Source organism: Rhinopithecus bieti, unplaced genomic scaffold (assembly GCF_001698545.2).
Source record: "Rhinopithecus bieti isolate Rb0 unplaced genomic scaffold, ASM169854v2 scaffold_61533, whole genome shotgun sequence".
Lineage (NCBI taxonomy): Eukaryota > Metazoa > Chordata > Mammalia > Primates > Cercopithecidae > Rhinopithecus > Rhinopithecus bieti.
The window spans coordinates 1,396,974-1,418,242 of NW_016823925.1; the positions used below are offsets into that span (position 1 = coordinate 1,396,974).

A 21,269-nucleotide genomic window follows, 5' to 3' on the forward strand; every position below is an offset into this window, starting at 1 on the left:
AAAAAGAAAAATAATTCTACCTTGTGAGACTGTTGTGAAAATTCCATTTGGTAAAGAAGAAAAGCAACCAGCTTAACGCCTGGCACACAATAGGTACTCAATATACTTTCCCTGCAGTTAAAGATGAAATGATGAATGAGGGTAACTGTTAAATGACACCATGCCTCCTTGGTTTACTTTAATTCCCAAAATGATCTCCTGTGAAAGAGAGAGAGAGTGTGTGTATGTTAATGCATCTGTGCATATGCACACCTGTGTGCATGTCTTGGTGTACACCACGAGCACCTGTGCACATCTCTTAAGGCACCGAAGTTGTTCTCTATGTTCCTAGGCTTTGTGGAACCAGACATAGTGATCAAACATGGAGGATATTTCTACTGCAGATAACTAGAAACTGGGTAATGGTGATAAAGCTAATCCAACCGGATGGATCCTAGCTCTGTGACATGGCTGACTTCCAGAAGCACAGGCTTTTTTTGTTCTCAAATATCAGGATGATACCTGGAGTTCTGAGTCTGATGACCTGGAATATTTGGGGTAATTCCCTTTAGAAGACACAGCTATGGACTCACACAAAATTGCTTTCATTTTTGAGTATAGTTTATTTACAGTTATTTATTCTTTCTTGAAAAACTTTTAGCATTGCCTTGATTAAAATAAGTTCATAAAATAATCTTCACTGTATTTGTTACATATGGCATGGAATAATTTAGCACTTTATAAATATGTCTCATTGATGTGTCTCATTGATGCACAAATGGGAGAAGCACCCTTTTCTAAAAGCAGTACAGTGACTTAGTTCAATTTGGCTACGGTAGCACTTTAAAAAATTACCATGAGATGGCGCTGTGGCCAAGTAGATGAAGTACGCTTTAAACTGAGTTTTCCCTAATTATGGCAGTTAATTGCTTTGCTTTTTTTTTTTTTTTTTAAATATAGAGGAATCTATCATTCAACTTAAAGTAGAGCAAGGTTTGTTACTCCGTTTTGATAGTATTGATTAAAAGTGAGTCCTTTAATCATAGATCCATAAATCATTTGACAACTGTGTTTCACTTAGGTGTGAGTCTGTTTAAAAAGCCAGAGTAGTCAGAAAATTGCCAAACTAAACAAAGGGCCCAAAGGTGCCATTTTATTTAGGATCAAGAAACTATATATGTGGACCATTGTGTTCACCATCCTCATAGACTTGTCTTAAAGTTCTTCCACAAAATTAGATTAACTTCCAGTTTATTTAAAGAGCTGATATTTTTGTTACACTTTAATCTGCTTTTCAGCAATGGAAGGTCATAGAAATATTAGAACATGAATTCACATTTAAATAAACATGATACAAACATGCACACGTGTGTATATACTGAGTGTTTTCATTGACTTGCTTTTCCTCCATATAAATATATAAATATTGAATAAAGTGCATGAGAACATGTCTGTACATATATATAGCTACACATTTGCCTATACAGTATACACTTGAATAGATACTTATGGAATTAAAAAAACACATATACATTTGTAATATATAGGTAGTCAAAAGACATCTATCAGGCAACATTAATGTTCATTCTGATCAAGATTGAGTATATGGGGGTAGAATCTGTAATATTTTCCCTAATATAAAATGAAATGTGCAGTGTTATAAGTGAAGGCAAAATACATTAGAGCAGAGACATTTTAACATTTATATTTTTATCAGTTAGTATGGTATAATCATAAGGAGTAGTTCAGTTCAAATGCAACCTTGGTACTAGCAGCATCTTACACATTCTATCTTCGAAATAGTGAACTATCTTTCAACATATCTATGAGGACATAATTAGAATTTATGCATTTCCAAATTACACAGTGACACTTCCCACATTCTTTAGTTTTCAAATCTGTAGCTTTTTCCAAAGGTTTAGGGCAAAAACTATTTCTCATTCAATAGAAATGCTTCAGCATTGTAATCACATATCTAACACTGATTCCAATAACAACATGTAATTTAACCTTGAGTGTTACAATATCAAAGTGGATTAACTGTTGTTAATCTCTTTTTCTCTTTAGTAACAATTTCAACGAAATATTATAATATCTGCTTTTCTATTAGGGCGCCCAGTGCCAATGAGTAATACTGAAATGAGTGAGTTTTGGAGAAATATAATAAAATTTTGCTCAAAACTGTGGTAGTTATAAATCGGGTTGAGATTGAGGTGTATATTTCTAAATTAATTGCAATGTTAAGCCTCAAGTGATATTTTCCCCCTCCTTTGTTTATTTGTTGTTTGTTGGTAACCAATCAAGAGAACTTATTTTGAAAACTACTCTCACTGTTGAAACAAACTTGTTTCTGAACCAGGTAAGAAGGAAATAAGTTGAAAGGATTCTAAAAATAAGTCTTTATATTTTTTGACTAAGACCATTTCAGTTTAGTCTTTTGTTTTTTGTTTTTTTGTTTTGTGATAGTTGTCTCGCTCTGTTGCCCAGGAGGAAATGGCAGTGATGTGAACTTGGCTCACTGCAGCCTTGAGCGCCTGGGCTCAAGTGATCCTTGTGTCTCAGACTCCCGTGTAGCTTGGACCACAGTTGTGTGCCACCAGGATCAGCTACTTTTTTTTTTTTTTTGTAGAGACAGGGAGGTCTCACTTTTTTACCCAGGTTGGTCTTGAACTCTTGGCCTAAGTGATCCTCCCATCTCAGTCTCCTGAAGTGCTAGGATTACATGCATGAGCCACCGTGCCTGGCCGAGCCATTTTGTTTAAAGGCAAGGATTTTGTTTTAATTATTTTTATATTTCTCATATCTAGAAATTTGCTTCACACATAAATGTACACTCAATAGATGATTGTGGAACCAAGCGGAATGGTTTTAATAAATAGTATAAACCAATGGATCTGAAAGCATCAATTTACCTGACGAGTGTCCTAGGAAAGTCACCTGCTTTTTATGGAGATATCCTGGGACTCTACCACTGTCAGTAGCCAGAAACCTGAGTTCATCCTCAATCCTGACACAGTTACATCGATATACTGTTTACTGCTCAAAAGAGTGCATGCATGATGCAGTCATTTCACAGCAAGTTACCAAATACCTCTATGGTGCTGTTTTAGAGAAGCAGTTGCTAGAAACACATTTGGTAATGTTAAATCATCCTTTTGCTAGTTTACCTAGAAGAACAAATATCAAACAAGACCACATTGGAAATTCAGAGTAAAGCACAAGAAGTAGAAGAGAAAGCAGCAATAGTTGTTGAATAACATTTGAAATATTTTTCACTTCTGAGAATTAACTTGAAATGCAGCAACCTCGTGAATATTTCAAAATGGTATCTATGAAAAGCAGGAATGAAAATGTTGTCAAGTATTTCATTTAATTATCTTAGCAATACAGATTTTGTAACACTGACCTTAGTGTCTTTTTTTTCTTCTTTCAAAATATATACCATAGTAAGTTTTAAAGAGATTTTTTTAAGAGACCATTATGTTCAATAAAATTTTCACTATTTATAGCTATTTTTATTTACAGCAATAGGTAACCAACTCTATTCCATGCCATCAAGGAACAGCATAGCAGCAAGGTTTCCACTTGAAAATAGAAGTTAATTTAGATTTACTTAGGGCTTCATAATTATACAATAAAAGTGAATCATTTTAAAGACATCATTTACAATGTTATAAATAAGTATCAGAAAGCTCACAGCTGAAATGCTGTCAGAACATTTTCCAAGCACACATTTTGTAGCATTGAACCCCACTTTTCATTGACAGAATAAAATGAGGCATACAGATATGATCGTTGGTTCCACTAGACTGGTCTAATTTTTTCCAATCTCTTATTTTTTTTTCCAGATAGATGAAAACTTGCTCAGTGTGCCCTCCACAGTTACCATGGCAACTGGCCTGTCACACACAGCTCACCTTTTCATTCACTCCATCATCGCTATTGTTTTTAGAAGCATCTTCAGAATGCTGCTTTCCTAGAGCAACCATTGAGCAGTCATTATCTGTTGTCTTGGCATCTTGCTTTGAATTCTTTTTTTGTCCCATTTGAAGTTGGCTAGACTTGTAGGCCAAAGCAGGTATAGTGTTCACTAAAATTAACTGCAATGGTTTTTTGTTTTCCTTGTACTGACACTGAATATACCGTGAAAAGGCTGACCTATAAGTCTTGTTGAACAGTGTGTAGACTAGTGGGTTGACTGCTGAAGAGAGATAACCGATCCAAACAAACACATTCAGCAGGGCCCCAATGACATCCTCATTGCAGGACTCTTTGCAGATGACGGCCATGATGTTCGTGATGAAGAAAGGGCACCACATCACCACAAACAGGAAGAAGACGATACCCAGCACCTTGCATGCCTTTTGCTCATTGCTGATGGACTGCATAGTCCTTCTGCCTGTGTAGGACCCTGGCTCCCTGTGGATCGACCGCTGGAACAGCTTTTCTGAAGACAAAGAACTCTGAGGGAGGAAGCTGAAAGAAGCTAATTTGGCCCGTGTGCCGAGATCACTTACACACAAAGTAGCTTCTTTCTGGAGTGACTTGATAGTTAGAAAGTAGGTGATCACCATGATGGTTAAGGGAATGAAAAATGACACAAAAGAGCCAATCAAGACAAAGTTATCATCGGCGAGTAAGCAACTCCCCTCCTTAAAGACCTTCGAATCATCCTGTAGCCCAAAGACTGGTATTGGCATGGATATACCTGGAGTGGGACAGAAAATGAAACATGATTATTAAAGAGTTGAGTATATGAAGGCAAGAGCATCACCACTTAATGTTGGCTATTGAAAAGATTTTATATCAACATTGTTTAAAAGCTTAGCATACTTTGACCACACATCTACAGCCATCTGATCTTTGACAAACCTGAGAGAAAACAGGAAATGGGGAAAGGATTCCTATTTAATAAAATGGTGCTGGGAAAATTGGCTAGCCATAAAGTAGAAAAGCTGAAACTGGATTCCTTTCCTTAGCTCCTTATACGAAGATTTAATCAAGGTGGAGTTAGAGACTTAAATGTAAGACCCTAATACCATGAAAGAACCCTAGAAGAAAATTTTTAGGTAGTTACATGTCAGGACAATAGGCCATGGGCAAGGACTTCATGTCCTAAACACCAAAAGCAAAGGGCAGCAAAAGCCAAATTGACAAATGGGATCTAATAAACTAAAAGAGCTTCTGCACAGCAAAGAAACTACGCATCAGAGTGAAACAGGCAACCTACAGAAATGGGAGGAAATTTTTGCAATCTACTCATCTGACAAAGGGCTAATATCCAGAATCTAACAAAGAAACTGCAAACAAATATACAAGAAAAAAAACAACAACCCCATTCAAAAAGTGGGCAAAGGATATGAACAGACATTTCTTCAAGACCATTTCATACAGCCAACAGACACATGAAAAATGCTCATCATCACTAAAAGCCATCAAGATAAAATTGCAAATGAAAAACCAACAATGAAGAATACCATCCTCACACCAGTTAGAATGGCAATCTTAAAAAATCAGGAACAACAGGTGTTGGAGAGGATGTGGAAGAAAATAGGAAGCACTTTTTAACACTGTTGGTGGATTGTAAACTAGTTTTCAACCAATTTATGGAAAACGAGTATTGGCAATTCGCTCAAGGATCTTGAATAGATGTAACCATATGACCAGCCATCCCCACTACTGGTATATACCCAAAGGATTATAGAATTATTCTACTACAAAGAGCACATGTTACACGTATGTTTATTGTGGCACTGTATTCACAAATAGCAAAGAGCTTGGAATCAACCCAAATGTCCATTGTGAGCAGAGTGGATTAAGAAAAATGTGGCACATATACCCATGGGAATACTATGCAAACCATAAAAAGGATGAGTTTGCGTTCCTTTTGTAGGGACATGGATGCAGCTGGAAACCTCATTCTTAAGCCAAAACTTCACAAGAAGAGAACCAAAACACCCGCATGTTCTCACTCATAGGTGGGAACTGAACAATGAGATCACTTGGACTCGGAGGGAACATTCACACACTCTATTTCTGGGGAGGGGGAGGGGAGGGATTGCAATGGGGAGTTATACCCTGATATAAATGATGAATTGATGGTGCTGACGAGTTTGATGGGTGCAGCACACCAACATGGCACAAGTATACATATGTAACAAACCTGCACGTTAGCACATGTACCCTAGAACTTGAAAGTAAATAAAATAAATAAAAAAAAATACAATAAATAATAAATAAAAAGAAAATAGAAAAAAAATAAAATAAAATTCCTTTGGACTTATGTGTTTTGTAAATATATATTATGTAGTTCCTTATATGTTATATTGCCCCATATAGCTAATCCTTTACTTACAAAGAACTATAATCTAGCTTTAATTTTTTATGCCATATTTTTCTGATTATAATATTATACTTATTAATTGAAGAAACACACAGAGAGGTAAATAACTAAAAAATGTCCAATAACGTCACCATCTAGAGATAGCCACAATTAACAACTGATGCTGTTAATTTTATTTATATATTTATTTAATTTTGTCTATGAAAATCTAGAATATAGATTTGTTTCTTTTTTTGATGCTGTTTGTTTTAGATACACACACACACACACACACACTCTTACCATGTGCACACATTTTAGAACAGAATTGAGGTTCTTTTTCACAAACAGTTCTGTATCTTTTTAAAAAATCTAATAATATGTCACAAGCATGGCTTAAATATAAAATAACTATAAAATTATAAATATAGTATCTTTTCTCTCTAGACAATTTGGGAGGTACAAAAATATAACAATGAATAAAGAAAAATAATATGTATTCTCATCAACCAGGGGCAAACGTAATTTACATTTGTATCATTTCTTCTTCCACTTACATGTACATATAAATGTGTATATGCAGTACTTTATATGCAGTACTTTGTATCTTATATGTTTTAGATCTTCCTATTCCATTTAACATTATAAATCATGATAATTGCACATAAAATATTTTTGAGAAATACAATTTTCTAATATTAATTTAAAATAACTGTAATCAATTTTAATTCTTTTAAAAAAGCTTTTATTATGGAAAATTTTAACATACACACAACTAACAAACCAAAAACCAAACCCAGTACAGTGAACTCATCACCCAGCTTCAAAGATTATCAGCTCAGTCCCAACCTTGTTTCATCCATACGTCCTCCGGCTGCCATCCCTCCCATGTTATTATGAACCAAACCCTAGACAACATGTCATTCAATCTGAAAATATTTATTATGTAGATCTAAAAGCTGTGCACTCTTAGACAAACCTGATATTTTCACAATACCATTCTCACTCCTAAATAGAAGTTTAATATTTCCTTAATATTAAATGTAGAGTTAGTGTTCAAATTTCCAATTGTCCCATAAAAGTTGTATATTTTTAGTAGTAGAACATTTATAAGGGTGGACTACAAAAAGCAAGACAGCCATAGACTTTTTATTGACAAATATAAGAGGTAGGTACAGGATGAGATAATACAGGGGAACATGTGCCTATATGGTCCATTGCTCCATCACCCAGAGTTGGGGGATCTGTAAAGCTCCCTCAGGCACAGAGATTAGGCAGAAGAGGAAGCAAAAGTGAATAAAGGCAACCCCCACTGGCCTTTAATCATGCTCCATGCCCCACATGATGATAGGACCTTTTTAAAGGAAGATTCGACCGGCCATGTTGTGTAGTTTCACCACCCAACCCCCACCACGGACAACCTCTCTGCTCCTGGGGAAATAGGCGTATCTTTCTCTACTGGCCTGGGATGGTTGGTCCAAGGCAATCATGAGATGGCTTATTCTCTCTGCCATAAAGGTAGAATCAGGATGACAAAAAAGAGAGGAAACATGAATCAAGTACTCTGGATAACTTAGTTTGAGATTGTTTCTTTCATGAAATGGTAGATATTGCAGGGACAGCCTGGGATAAAAAGTCAGAAAAAAAGTTCCCTTCTAACTCCTGCCCATATTTTCAGCACTCTCAGAACTATAGAATAACGAGTGTCCTGGTTACTGCTTCTGACCATCTTTAGGGTCTAATACGTGGTCTCGCACCAGCCAAGAACACTGGTTTATTCCAGAGTTGAGGGCCACTGCCTCACTCTTGCCATCCATCTGGAAAAAGGTTTTTGGAGGATCTCTAATCTAACTTCTGCATTAGAATTCCACTTCATCCAAGCACAGACATGACTGTCCTAACCTCATGTTACCTCACATTGGCCATTGCGACCAGGAGAGAACACTGAGTTGATGTAATATTCAACACAAATCTTTCTTAGTGACATTTGCCATTATCTTCAAAGACTTAATTGACAATATTTGTCACTTGCCTATGCAAGCCCATCCAGGATTCTTGGAAGGTGGAGATAAATGACATCAGAGCTGTTCATAAGGACACTTATTATGGCTAATGACTCTTCATTTCCTCCATCCCTCTCTGTTCCTGACCCATTGTTTGCAATGTTCAAGAAGAGATTGATGAGCTGTGTTTCCAAGGGGGAACATCCTCTGAGACCTTGGATATTGACCAGTTTTGCTTATCCTTCAGAAAACTCTTGATTTTAAAAGTAAGGGCATGGTTTCTAAGAGGAGTGTTTTTCTCCCAGTGTTTGACTCTAGATCTGTGAAATATATTTCCTGTACTCATGTACAAGGTCTTGTTAGACAGCATAGTTGCTCATTGATTAGAAAGGATGCTTTGTTCATCCATTTGAGACATCCCTGTATTTGAGTCTTGACTGTGACTCTGGGCTCCCGAATTGTCTCCTTCATTCCTATAGTCCCCACTTCATCTATTGTGGGAGGCTAGCACCAACATACCTTCATGCATTTGGTGAGGATAAAATGGATCAAATTTGCAGAGCGCCTAGCACAGCACCCAGTCCACAGTAATGTTCTACCAGTGGTCAATAAACATGAGAGTAGCTTTCTCTGCAGAATTATTTATATTAAATATATCAACATTATTTCATTCTAATCCATTTTGCTTAGATTGTATATACTAGATTTTATATAGCATATCTTTTTAAACCAAAAGAGGCTAAAAAGGGTTTTGGCTACTGGCCATAGAGTTAACACTGATGTAATTATTAGCTTCTGCCAGGGTGATGCAGGGTCTTAATCAATTTTAATTTTGTACAGCTAGAACTGTTGATTACTTTTCAAATGTGATGAATTACAGCATTACTATTAGCCATGATACACATAAACAAGATATCAACCATCCAAAAAAGGTGTGTGATTTTGTTATTAAACTCTTGGGTGTTCCTTTTTCTAATTAATACAAAGGAAGTAACTACCTTGAGAGCCTTTTGCCCTATTTGCTTATAACCTGGTAATTTACATAAGTGGCAATTCTCAATTAACCAGAATGTGGGCCTACCTAAAATGCCAAATTCTTTAATTATTTGGAATAGTGTCTTGGGTTGGACACACACACACACACACACACACACACACACACACACACACACCATTCCAGAATAGCCCAGTCTCTGAGAAGGGTGATGGAGTAATCTGAACTGAAATAGATAATCCCTCTCTCTCTTTTTTTTTTTTTTTGAGATGGAGTCTCGCTCTGTCTAGTGGCCGGATCTCAGCTTACTGCAAGCTCCGCCTCGTCGGTTTACACCATTCTCCTGCCTCAGCCTCCCGAGTAGCTGGGACTACAGGCGCCCGCCACCTCGCCTGGCTAGTTTTTTGTATTTTTTAGTAGAGACGGGGTTTCACTGTGTTAGCCAGGATGGTCTCGATTTCCTGACCTTGTGATCCGCCCGTCTTGGCCTCCTAAAGTGCTGGGATTACAGGCTTGAGCCACCGCACCCGGCCAATAATCCCTCTCTTAAATGCCTCGGATAAAAAGCCACTCTACAAGAGGATGTGGTAAGAGCTTACAGGCAGAGTTGTTCTGTCTGGAAGGGGGACACTAATTTGGAGGTGGAGAATCCAGCTGATCAGTTATTTAAATGGCCTATTCATCTTTACATATAACAAAAACATCCTGAATACTATTGTATACCATTCTTTTTCCATGCCTCACTCATAGTAACTGGTCAGCAAGGGTTGTAGAAAGAATAACCAGAAAGTTAAAGTAATACTCTATAAAGAGAAGAGGAAATTTTATGTCAAAAAACCAGAACACATAGATAGGCTTTGTTGGTACAATAAGCAGCTCAAAAGCATGTGCCTCTACCAAGAGAGATGAAGACATGGGCTGATCTCCAATATTGTGGTCACAGCCATCTCCGGGGCATTAATTATCTGGCTGCTTTGTTTGATAATAGGTGTTTTTGGAGACCTGACATCTCCTCTCACTTGAAATTTCTGCATATAAAGCATTTTCCTTTTTGAACAAAACAGACAGTAACTTGAATTACGTGACTCTGCATTTTGTTTAATATATTTTTCTGAGGAGTGGAAAACAGCTGTCAAAATTCAATATCAGTATTGGATCCTCTGTGTAGCATTTTATTTATTTCCACTGAAACTCAGACAATAAAATGAATGGGAAACCTTGACACCCAAGAACACAAAAGCGTTGGTTGGTGTCTTTCTTTCAGCATAGCTCTGCTTACTTCCTGCACATAAACTTTGCACCTCTAGTTAACATCTTACCACAGGCTGCATAAATAACTCACTTTGAACTGCCGGCTGCGAAGGACTGGCTTTATTCTTAATCTTGGACTTTTTCTGAGACAGTGTACATTTCTTGGGAAATAAGAAGATTGCCTTCCTAGCTAACCATCCTCTTGTAGGGAACAGGACAGTGGCAGTCCCTAGGGCCCTCAGCTGGAAAGGAGGTGGAGGGCACAAAAGTTATTTCGGGGCTCTTGTGAAAAAGATTGAAATTTGGGTTCATAGGTTTCTGTTCCCCTAAACTGCTACCTTTTCTTTGAATTTTAATGCATGCTGTATTTTTCAAGTTATAAGAACGAATTTACTAGTGGTTTGACAGAAAACACCCCCTGTAAACACTGCAGGATAATCCTTACATTAGAGGGAAAGAAAAATTGAATATATAGGGCAACTGCCAATGGGACTCACTATCCTGATACAGAGTTGCTAAATTCCTTCTAATCTGTGTACGGTGTGTTGACAAGGCAGATGCACATAAAAATGAGAGCTACACAAACATGTCAGTTACCCAAAAACTGTATGTGTCTTTTCTCAGATTAATTCTGAATAGCTCTGATAATAAATCGCAACTTTTCAAGGTATTTTCACACATATTCATTCACTCTAAATTGACTTTTACAAAATTGTTAAAACATTACCCACACCTTCTTATGGGGCAGATGAAAATTTCACTTTACAGATATGAAAACTTGGGCCTACCAAGCTTAAGTAATTTAGTTAGAATCACACAGAAAGTTGGGGGCAAAATCAAGACCTCTACTTAGGGTTCTTAATTCTTATGGTGGATTTGTTCCTTTGAAGGTAGTTTCAAAAGTCTATGACTACCTCCGAGGTTTTTAACATTAGCTTCAGGAAGTCTATGATAGTCCTAAAACCTGAAACATTTGTATATACGTATATTTCCTTGGAGATAGATAGATCTTTCCTTAGACGAAGTTCTAGCCCCTAATATGACTAATAAGCACTCAGTTACACCAATTGATATGGTTTTGTTCTGTGTCCCCACCCAAAGCTCATCTTGAATTGTAATCCTCATAATCCTCACATGTCGGGACAGGGACCTGGTGGGAGGTGATTGGATCATGGGGAGGTTCCCCCATGCTGTTCTCGTGATAGTGAGAGTTCTCACCAGATGGATCTGATGATTTTATAAGTGTTTGACAGTTCCTCCTTCCCATGCTCTCTCTCACCTGCCACCATGTAAGACTCACCTGCTTCCCTTTCTGGCATGATTGTAAGTTTCCTGAGGCCTCCCCAGCCATGTGGAACTGTGAGTCAATTAAACCTCTTTCCTTTATAAATTACCCAGTCTTGGGCATTTGTTTATAGCAGTGTGAGAACAGACTAATACGCCGATGTTGCATGTACAGCACAAACTCTCTCTCTCTCCACCCCCCACCAGTAATTGGTTGTACAACACTTAAGAACCCATCCACATCTCTCTTGTCTCAGGGAAGATTGATTTTCATCTACCATTTCCCCCCTGGACAATACGTTACAAAACCCAAAGAGAGTCTGAACCATATAATGTAATTTGAATAAATTACCAGAGCCTTGTTTTGTTGTTGGAATCATAAGTAATAAGGCAACTTCTGCTGATGACTATGTTAGTCAGCTTGATTTCATCATTCTACATTGTAGGCATTGATCAAAATATCACATTTGTACATCATCAATGATACAATTATGATTTACAAATCAAAAATAGTATTAATAATAAAAATAAAACTTTTCAATGCCACAGAAAGTTGGGGGCAAAATCAAGACTTGCCTCTTTCTTTTTTAATGAGTGGATATTACACTATCTACCCACAGCAGTTGCTCTTTTTCTAGGCTGCACATCTAGCAACATGCTCATGAGTAAAGATTTATTTAGGAAAAAACTCATCTCTGTCCTACATTATTAGGCCCCATCTTAAAAGTATTGTATCCTTTCTCCCATTTGTATCATGGGGACAGATTTTGGAGTGATTCTCTCTGAAAGCTTGGAGAATGAGTCTTACATGTGACATGTCTCATTTCAGAGACTCTGGTCTAGAAGGTGTGGAGAAAAACAGTCATGGTGTCTGGAAAGTTAGGTTGCAGCAGGTGCGCACACAATCCAAACCCACAGCAGTCAGTTCTCTTTCCTCCAGCTTCGCTTGTATGCAGCATCCTAAAGCACCTTGTCCATCATGTTACACAAGAGCCTACAGTGTCCCTAATGCTCGAGCAATTACCAGCTATGCAGCCCACGCTACAGGGTCTTTGTAATCTGATTTAACATAATTATTTGACTTTCTCAATAGTCATATGGTGTTCTCTCTCTGTTGCTCTCTTCTTTATGTTATGTCTTCAACTATTCGGGAGGATATTACCCATAGCAAGATTTTTCAACCAGTCACAGAGTGTGATTTGCGGAGCCCCCAAGTCCTGCCTCCCCTCACATGTGTCTCAGTAGCTTGCTTGGTATACAGTAGTCCCCCCTTATCCTTGCTTTCCCTTTCCATGGCTTCAGTTACCCAGTCAACCACAGTCTAAAAATATTAAATGGAAAATGCCAGAAATAAACAATTCATAAGTTTTACATTGTGAACTGTTCTAGTAGCGTGATGAAATCTTGTGTTGTACTACTCCACCCCACCTGGGACGTAAGCCATTCCTTGGTCCAGTGGATCCATGCTGCAGATGCTCTGTGCCCATGAGTCACTTAGTAGCCATCTCAGCATATCAACTATTCTGGGATCACAATGCTTGTGTTCAAGAAACCCTTATTTTACCTAAGAATGGCCCCAAAGTGCAAGAGTAGTGAGGTTGGCGTATTGTTATAATTGTTCTATTTTATTATTAATGATTGTTAGTCTCTTACTGTGTCTAATCTATAACTTAAACTCTACCATAGGTATGTACACATAGAAAAAAAATAGTATATATAGGGTTCAGCACAATCCACAGTGTCTGGCATCCACTAGGGGTCTTGGAATGTGAGCCCCAAGGATAAGGGGAAACTATTGTACTGCAGTGTCTCTCTTAGAGTGAGAGGTCCCATTCTGTGCACCTATAATTCCCCGGAGGGTTGACTATTAACCTAAGTTCATGGTGCAGCAGCACAGAGACGCATAGCAGGGAGGACTCCTGAGGGCATAGGCCTTGGAAAGGAAGGTTGCCATAGGAGGGAAGACATACAAGATTGCTCAGGGATGCAGGTCTGAGGGAGGTATGGTGGCTGTGCCATACTGGGCTATTCCTAAGAGCCCAGAGCACCATCGGGAAGGGGCAACGTAAACAGCTACTGAGAGGTACAGAGACTCACTTTTCATTTTTCCCTGGACCGATTTTGATACCTTTCCTTTCCCTGAAATGCTATACCAGTAAGTAGGGGCTCCAGGATTTCTACGTAGCAGGGGCTTAGGAGTGGAGGCTGGAGGGCATGGGCAAATGAGGCAACCTGTCTTGAGGCTACATTTGCATAGAAAACACATTATTGTACTTTAACTGTACAATTATTTGCGACTGCTTTGGGAATCTGAAGATGGAGATCGTGTTTCCAAACCACACTCTACAATTTTTTTCAAAACATATCTCAAGGCACATCCCTTGTAGGAAACCTTCCCCAAATTAATTCTTTCTACAATAAGAACTATTTTTCTTTCTCTATATTCCTTCAACACCTCCATAAATAAATTATACTGTGCTAGTTCACACTTTCAATATCTTAGAATTTTTCTCTAGACATGTCATTACATTCATGAGATGACAATCTTATTAATAGCAGGGATATCTTTTCCTTTCTGTATTGTAAGATATTCCAGCATCTAATGTGCTTCTGCTTATACTGGGAGCTTAGTAATGCTTGTAGGATTGATGGGTAAACAAATGAGAGAGAGGAAAAAAAAAAGAGAGTTGGGAATTATAATACATGTTATAGACACAGCTTGAAATTGCTAAATAATTTCATAATGCTTCCCTTCATTTTTGTTGGGAAAACACAGTAATGAGGCTGTTAATTAGCCACATAGGGTGGAAAAATGGAAAATGGGTATTCGTATGATACGTAATTTGTATACTCTTTTGAGGGAGCCACATACAGGAATAACCAGCACATGAGCTGACCACCTTAACAGCTAAAATCACAAGGGAAAAGATCGTTGTAGAACATGGTGCCTAGTGAGAATCAGGAGACCTGGGTTTATTCCTGTCTGTTCTGACTCACATCCTGGATCTGGGCCCGTTATTTTTCACAAAGTGTCTTTCAGGTAAATGAAACAAGTATGTATCAGCAAACTGGAGCATGAATATAGTGGGAAAATCACAGAATTTGGAATCACAAGACACAGGTTTGCCTCCAGACTCTGTTAATCAGTAGCTGGGTGACCTTAGGCTGCTTAACTTTCAAGCTTCCATCTGTAAGGTGGAGATAATATAAAGAGGGCTCCTCTAATTTGCATGCAAGGCTTTGGTGAAAAAGCAGTGAGGTAATGAGTCTGAATCATTTTGTAAAGTTTTAAGATTTATTTAGACGAAAGTGATTATAATTGACTTAGCACTATGTGAGACTCTGGGTAATGCAAAAGACCTTTGAGATATTTCATGATGTCTAAGATTTTTTTTTTTAAAGCTTTTTATTATGGAAAATTTTAAACTCATGAAACTAGAGAAAACGGTACTGTGAACCCTGTGTACACATCACCCAAGTTCAATACAATCATGATGTCTAAGATCTTGTAGGGAAAACAAAATATACACAATTGATTTAGGGAGGCAGCAGTGCAGGACAGAATGAGATCAAGAGGCAAAATAGATGACATCGATAAATTCCTATGTTATGTCGGAGTGTGAGGCTCATTGTGGGTTGGCATCTCTGGGAAAGGCACAGGAGCTGAGCTGGGCCTGTGAATGAACAGAATCTGGACAGGGATCAGGCAAGGAGACAGGAGTGATCTCTGCATCCTGGGCCAAGGTGCTCCTGGACTTGCTGGGGCTGAGGCAGTCTGTTGTCTGGTTTGCAACTGTGAACTCAGGAGCAAGTGCACACATTGCTTATCACTTACCAGAAGCATCGAGCAGCTCCTCTATCTGTGACAGCGATCAGTTTTGTTCCTTCATCCATCAATCAAGTAGTAATTGAGCCTACACTGAGCTAGGTACTTGAGGAATTAGAGAGGGAGAAGGTGGTTGAGTCTATAATCAGTTACTTTACAATCTAATACCTTCACTACCATTCATTAATTCATCACTCCAAAAAAAAAAAAAAAAAAAAAGGCTAGGGAGGCAGAGGATACAGAGATATAAGCAGAAAACTAGGATCTTATAGGGAAATATATCTGCTTCTGCTTCAGTCTGTTGTGAAGTTACATAGTATGTATCCTCTGGAAAACTCCCTACCCTCTTAAAAGGGTGACTGGGAGGAAAATAACATCATATCATAGTCATGCACCCATAAAAATGTTTCAGTCAACATCAGATTGCACACACAACAGTGGTCCCATAAGATCAGAATAAGATTATAACACTGTATTTTTACTATACCTTTTCTGATACATTTAGATACACAACTACCATTGTGTTGTAATTGTCTTCAATTCAATTGAAGGGTTCAGTGCAGTAATACTCTGTACAGATTTGTAGCCTAGGAGCACTAGGCTGTCCCACACAGCCTATGGGGGGAGCAGGCTATACCACCTTGGTTTGTGCAAGTATACTCTGTGAGGTTCACACAAGGATGAAACTGCCTAATGATCCATTTTTCAGAACATATCCCCTTCATTAAGCGATGCATGACTATATTTTGAAAACAGTACTGACCCCCTGGACATCATGAAAGGATCTTAGGGATCCCCGGGAACCTGCAGAATATGTTTGGAACGTCACTGATATAGGAGAAAAAAGTTATTAGTTTGCAGTGGGAAAGCCCAAATTTAGATCCCCTCTGGTTTTAAGCAAGTCATTTAATCTGAGTTTTTTCCCCCCCATAAAATGGGGATTAACAGTGTACCCTTCAAGAGATGATCATGAGAAATATAAATGAATATTACTACCCTTATATAGTAAATATAAAATAAATACTACATAGGAAATATAGTATTGTCTAACAGCTGGCAATTATAGAGAAGAATGTTCTACAGCTGTCCTTAATGCCCAGAGTTCTTCATTCTGTCTAAAAATCTCTGCTGTAGCTGAAACCTCCAACCACTCTTGTTTGGTGCTAACAGAAATGAAAACCAGTTTAATATTGTCTTTATATTTAGTTTAAAAATCTGTGCATTGCTTGCCACTGCACATAGGTCTCTGTTAATATGGAACCAGTTCATCACCCATGATGGGGGTCCTGCAGAGCAAGAATGTTTCCCAGAATGGCTGATAATGGTCTCCTCAGTGAAAATTGAATGACCTCCTCTGTGGATGGTGACAATGAAGTCAAGTGCCAAGGGTGCTGAGTATGAGTGTGCAATGTCATATTGCCTTAAAAGTACACATTGGGATTCGCAGAACAAGGACTAAAGAGAGACATCCACTGTATACTTTCTCTGTGGGAACAAGGGTGGTCATATGAAATCTGGGACTTTTTTGTCCACAGGTGTTGTGTTAATATGGACTCAGTTCTTTGCACAGAGGTCTGTGTTAATATGGAATCAATGCTCGCCCAAGACAACAGAAGTACCTGCCACAATGTCACTAGTGTCACTTCTGTACTGGGAATTCAGTCATGCAAGCCCTGGAAACATGATACCTCAGCTGTGCTGGCAAAAATGGGGGTGGCTGGCCCCTCCTGTTTGTTCATTTTGCTCTTTTCCAAATTGCAGTTTTGGCAGCATGCTGCTCTTTGGTGGAACTGAGGCTATAAGCCAATGTCCTAGCTACAAAGAAGGGTGGGAATTTGAGTTTTGATTCTTGGGAATTTCCCAAAATATTGAAAAACTAGTTGAAAGAAATGTGGCAGGCACCCACTTCGCTTGACCTACGACATGATTTGTAGCTGCTGTAATTGGGGCAGTGAGCGGGGGTGCCTCTTTCAAAGATGGTTCTGCTAGGATTCCTACCCTTTTTCGATTTCCCACTTTTCCCCCCTATGATCTTCCTCTCTTTTTCTGGCATCTCTGCAGTCAACATATGTTCAAGTGTTTAACAGTTAAAAATGAATCCATCTGAAAATATAAACTATGTACCGATAGTTATCATCTCAAATGCTTACAGGGCCGGTGTAGCAATGTAATTGAGCTATGTTTGGCAGAGAAGATGGTAGGAGGAGTGCTGCTTGGTAAACTGGATAGTGTCTGAGGGCAATCAAGTTCAATACCATAAAAAACAAAACACATTGTGCAAGCCAAACAAAACAGATCTGTGGGCTAGACACATTTTTCATTATTCAATTAGCTTGGCACAGGTTTAGAGCTTCAACAACTTTCTTTTGGGTTCTTTATTCCTATCTCTTATGGACTTCTCATCTTGGTCTTGCTCTTATGGTCACTGGTCATGTCCTGATCAACTGACACTATTTGTACCACAAGGCCCAAACAACTTTTTGTTTTGGTTCTAAATCCTGAGATTAGGCAGGATCTTTCTTAGTTTGGGTTTCAGATGCATGCCTCTGGGATTCAGATAAAAATTGTTATCATGCAGATAGATAAGTGCCCCTGGGCACTATTTGGGGCACAGAAAGTCCCTAACTAGCAACTTCTTCTTGTAACCCAAGCTAAACTTCTATATCTCCCTTTTGTCTTACCCACCATTTCCTTGAGCTTCTAGGATTCTAGAAGCTTCTTCACAGTTTCACTTTTTATCACTCAACAGTCTGGTTGGCTGAGACCTCCAAACTTCCCATCCAGCTCAGGGAAGCCCAAGATGAAAAGCTTTTGGTTTTACTATCTTTCAGCCAGTGATATGAAAGCCACCACTCTATGATATTTCATTTACTCCATCTCCTAAAAAGTTGTACATACCCTGAAACATTAGTGATTTGGAGGGAGAAGTTTTTGTTTGTTTTGCAACATCGGAGAGACATTTCTATGGTTTAATTTCTGCTTGTGAAAGCCCTGTCTTACCCAGTCCGACGTATGCCTTTAGTTTGCAGAAAGATGCACTGAGTTCAGGTTAAAAGTAGCTTTAATCAAGAAGTTTATCTGGTTGTTTTCAAGATCTTGTACAGATTTTTCTTGAAGAGATGAAATAGAGCTTAGCGATTATCTAAGGAAGCAGCTTTCTTTTACAGTTAATGAGTCAAGGTAGAGCTGTTAAGCTCTCTGTGTAAGTTTAATAGGCAAAAAGTGGGGGGAAAACCCCACATTTACAGGTGTTCACAATGTGACAGACACTGTATAGGTCTTTACAGATGTCAGCACATTTCATCCTCACAAGGAACTCACGAGGAAGGAATTATTATTCCCATTTTACAGATGAAGAAAATTGGGACTCCAAGATACTCTATAACTTGGTCTAGACCTTATACTTAATAAATGCACAAGCTAAGACTCGAATCTACATCTGATTTGTTTTCTTCTGTGCTTCAACTTTTTGTTAGAATCTGGACCTCATGAACCCTAATCTAGTGTTCTTTTCATGACATCAGAAGAGTTTAGTTAGCTTTCTCATTGCTTTCATTTTGTAGTTCATACTTTTTGGGTTTTAAGGATTAAGAGTGTTTACTTGTAAAGAACTTTGAGATGCATATGGAAATTACTGAGATCTGATATTACTTATACGTGGGAAGCAGGAATAGAAATGGGGGATAGGAAATGGAAAACAAACAAAACCTCCACCCCAAGGGCTAAGCATCGTCATAGTAACTAATGAACAACTGAGATATTCAGTTGCCTCCTTGGCCTCTCAACTTGGATGTCTCCAATGGGCATCCCTAAGCTTATGTGGCCACACTAGGACTCTGGGTTGCACTTGCTCACCCTCACCTTTCCTTATCCCAGTAAAAGGTCCTACCATCTATCCAGATATACAGCTTAAAAACTTAGGAGTCTCTTTCCATTATCCTGCCTTTACAAAAGACTCACCAGCATTCTAGTAAGTCTACCTAATAATCTCTCCTAATTTTACCTGCAAAATATACTTTTTGACCAAATCTGTCTAATTCTCTTTCTCCACTGTCATCTCTGTACTCTAAGCCGCTAGGACTCCTGCCTGAATTACCACAAGACCTTCCCCACTGCCTTCGAGGGGCTCCCATCCTTACCTGTGTACCTCTGAGCCTGAGACTCTCAGAGACCCTGCACTGCACTTAGAATACCATTCAAACTCCTTACTTTGGCTACAGGCCCTCAGAGATGTGGCCCTGCTGACGTCTCCTTCCTCCCCTCCTCTCACTCCCTCCCTTTCTTACTATGCTTGAGCTGGACTGGCTGCTTTCTGCTCCTTCAACCCTCTAAGCTGGTTACTCCATCAGGGCCTTGGGACTTGCTATTCCCACTGCCAGGCACACACCACTCTTTATTGATATTCCCATGGCTGGCTCCTTCTTATTTGGCATCTGTGTAAATGCCCTCTCCCCAGTCAGCCTTCCTCACCCTGCCTGAGTCACTCTGTAGCGCATTTCTCTGATTTGTTTTTCTCCTTTAGCATTTGCCACTGTATGAGATTATTTTGTTGGTCTATTTATTTGCTTGTCATCTCTCTCTTTACATGAATGTGAGCTCCATAAAACCAGATACTTTCCTAAGACAGTGCATGGCACATAGAATTTAAATATTAAACATGAAATAAAGATTTCTGGAATAAATGAATAAGCATATGCAAAGGCCTTTGGGAACACATGCAGTTCCCAAAAAGAAGAGGAGAGAACAATTATGACTACCTAGTAGACTTCCTCATTTACCTTAGTTATCTGGGCAAGGGCAAGAAATTGCTCAAATCTCACAAATTTGGGAGACTAACAATTCTGACAAATTAGGGCTTTATAGAAGTTGAAGGTAAAGCTGGTTAATTTGAGGACTCTCCATAGACACAGCCCTTTCTCTAATATCCTAGTTAATAATAATCCTCCATCTTTACATCCTAACAGTGCATCAGGGAGGACTATGTCTTGGTTGTGGTAGTGAATAATAATGATAAAAAATAACACAATCAAATACTTATATGGTGCTTACTGTGCTCCAGGCACTATCCTAAGTGCTTTATACAGATTAGCTCACTTACTCCTTACAGTCACCTTGTGAGTTTGTGCTATTATTATCACTGTTTGCTGATGAGAAAGTGGAAGCACAGAGAGGTTAGGTAAGTTGCCAAATGTCACACAGTAAGTGGTGAAACTAGAATTTTGAGCCACAGTCTGGCTCTGTATTCTGTATTTTTCTATGCTCTGTAGCCTCAGCACACTTTCACCATCAGGTATGCAGGCTTGGGGATCAAACTTCCTCACTTCAGAAAAGTTGCTGTTTGAAGAGTTGCTGCTTCATTGCTGCTCTTAGATCTGGAGCCTGGAATTTACGCGGTGTCCTACCTATGAAATCTTTTTGTGGGCACAGGCCCCCTTTTATCTGTGCTTGTGTTGCAGGGGCTGTAAGTTTCTCATTTAGAGCCATTTACATGCTATCCGTGGGAAGACTGGCCATGGCTTCCCCTAGGAGAGATATAAAAATGAAGAAGCTATAGAAACCATCTTTTAAGAACTTAATGCTAATGAGCAGTTATCTTTTACTGCAAGTCTT

At 38.7% G+C, this 21,269-nt stretch overlaps 1 protein-coding gene across 1 annotated transcript in view; it reads right to left on the reverse strand.

Annotated features, from left to right (window-relative positions):
- Positions 1–583: 583 nt before the first annotated feature.
- Positions 584–21,269, reverse strand: part of HTR2A (5-hydroxytryptamine receptor 2A) — a 64,736-nt gene continuing 44,050 nt past the window's right edge. Inside the window, exon 4 of the mRNA XM_017862063.1 lies at positions 584–4,687. Coding sequence (XP_017717552.1) covers positions 3,882–4,687 — 806 coding nt within the window. The 3' untranslated portion in view covers positions 584–3,881. The remainder of the gene's footprint in view (positions 4,688–21,269) is intronic.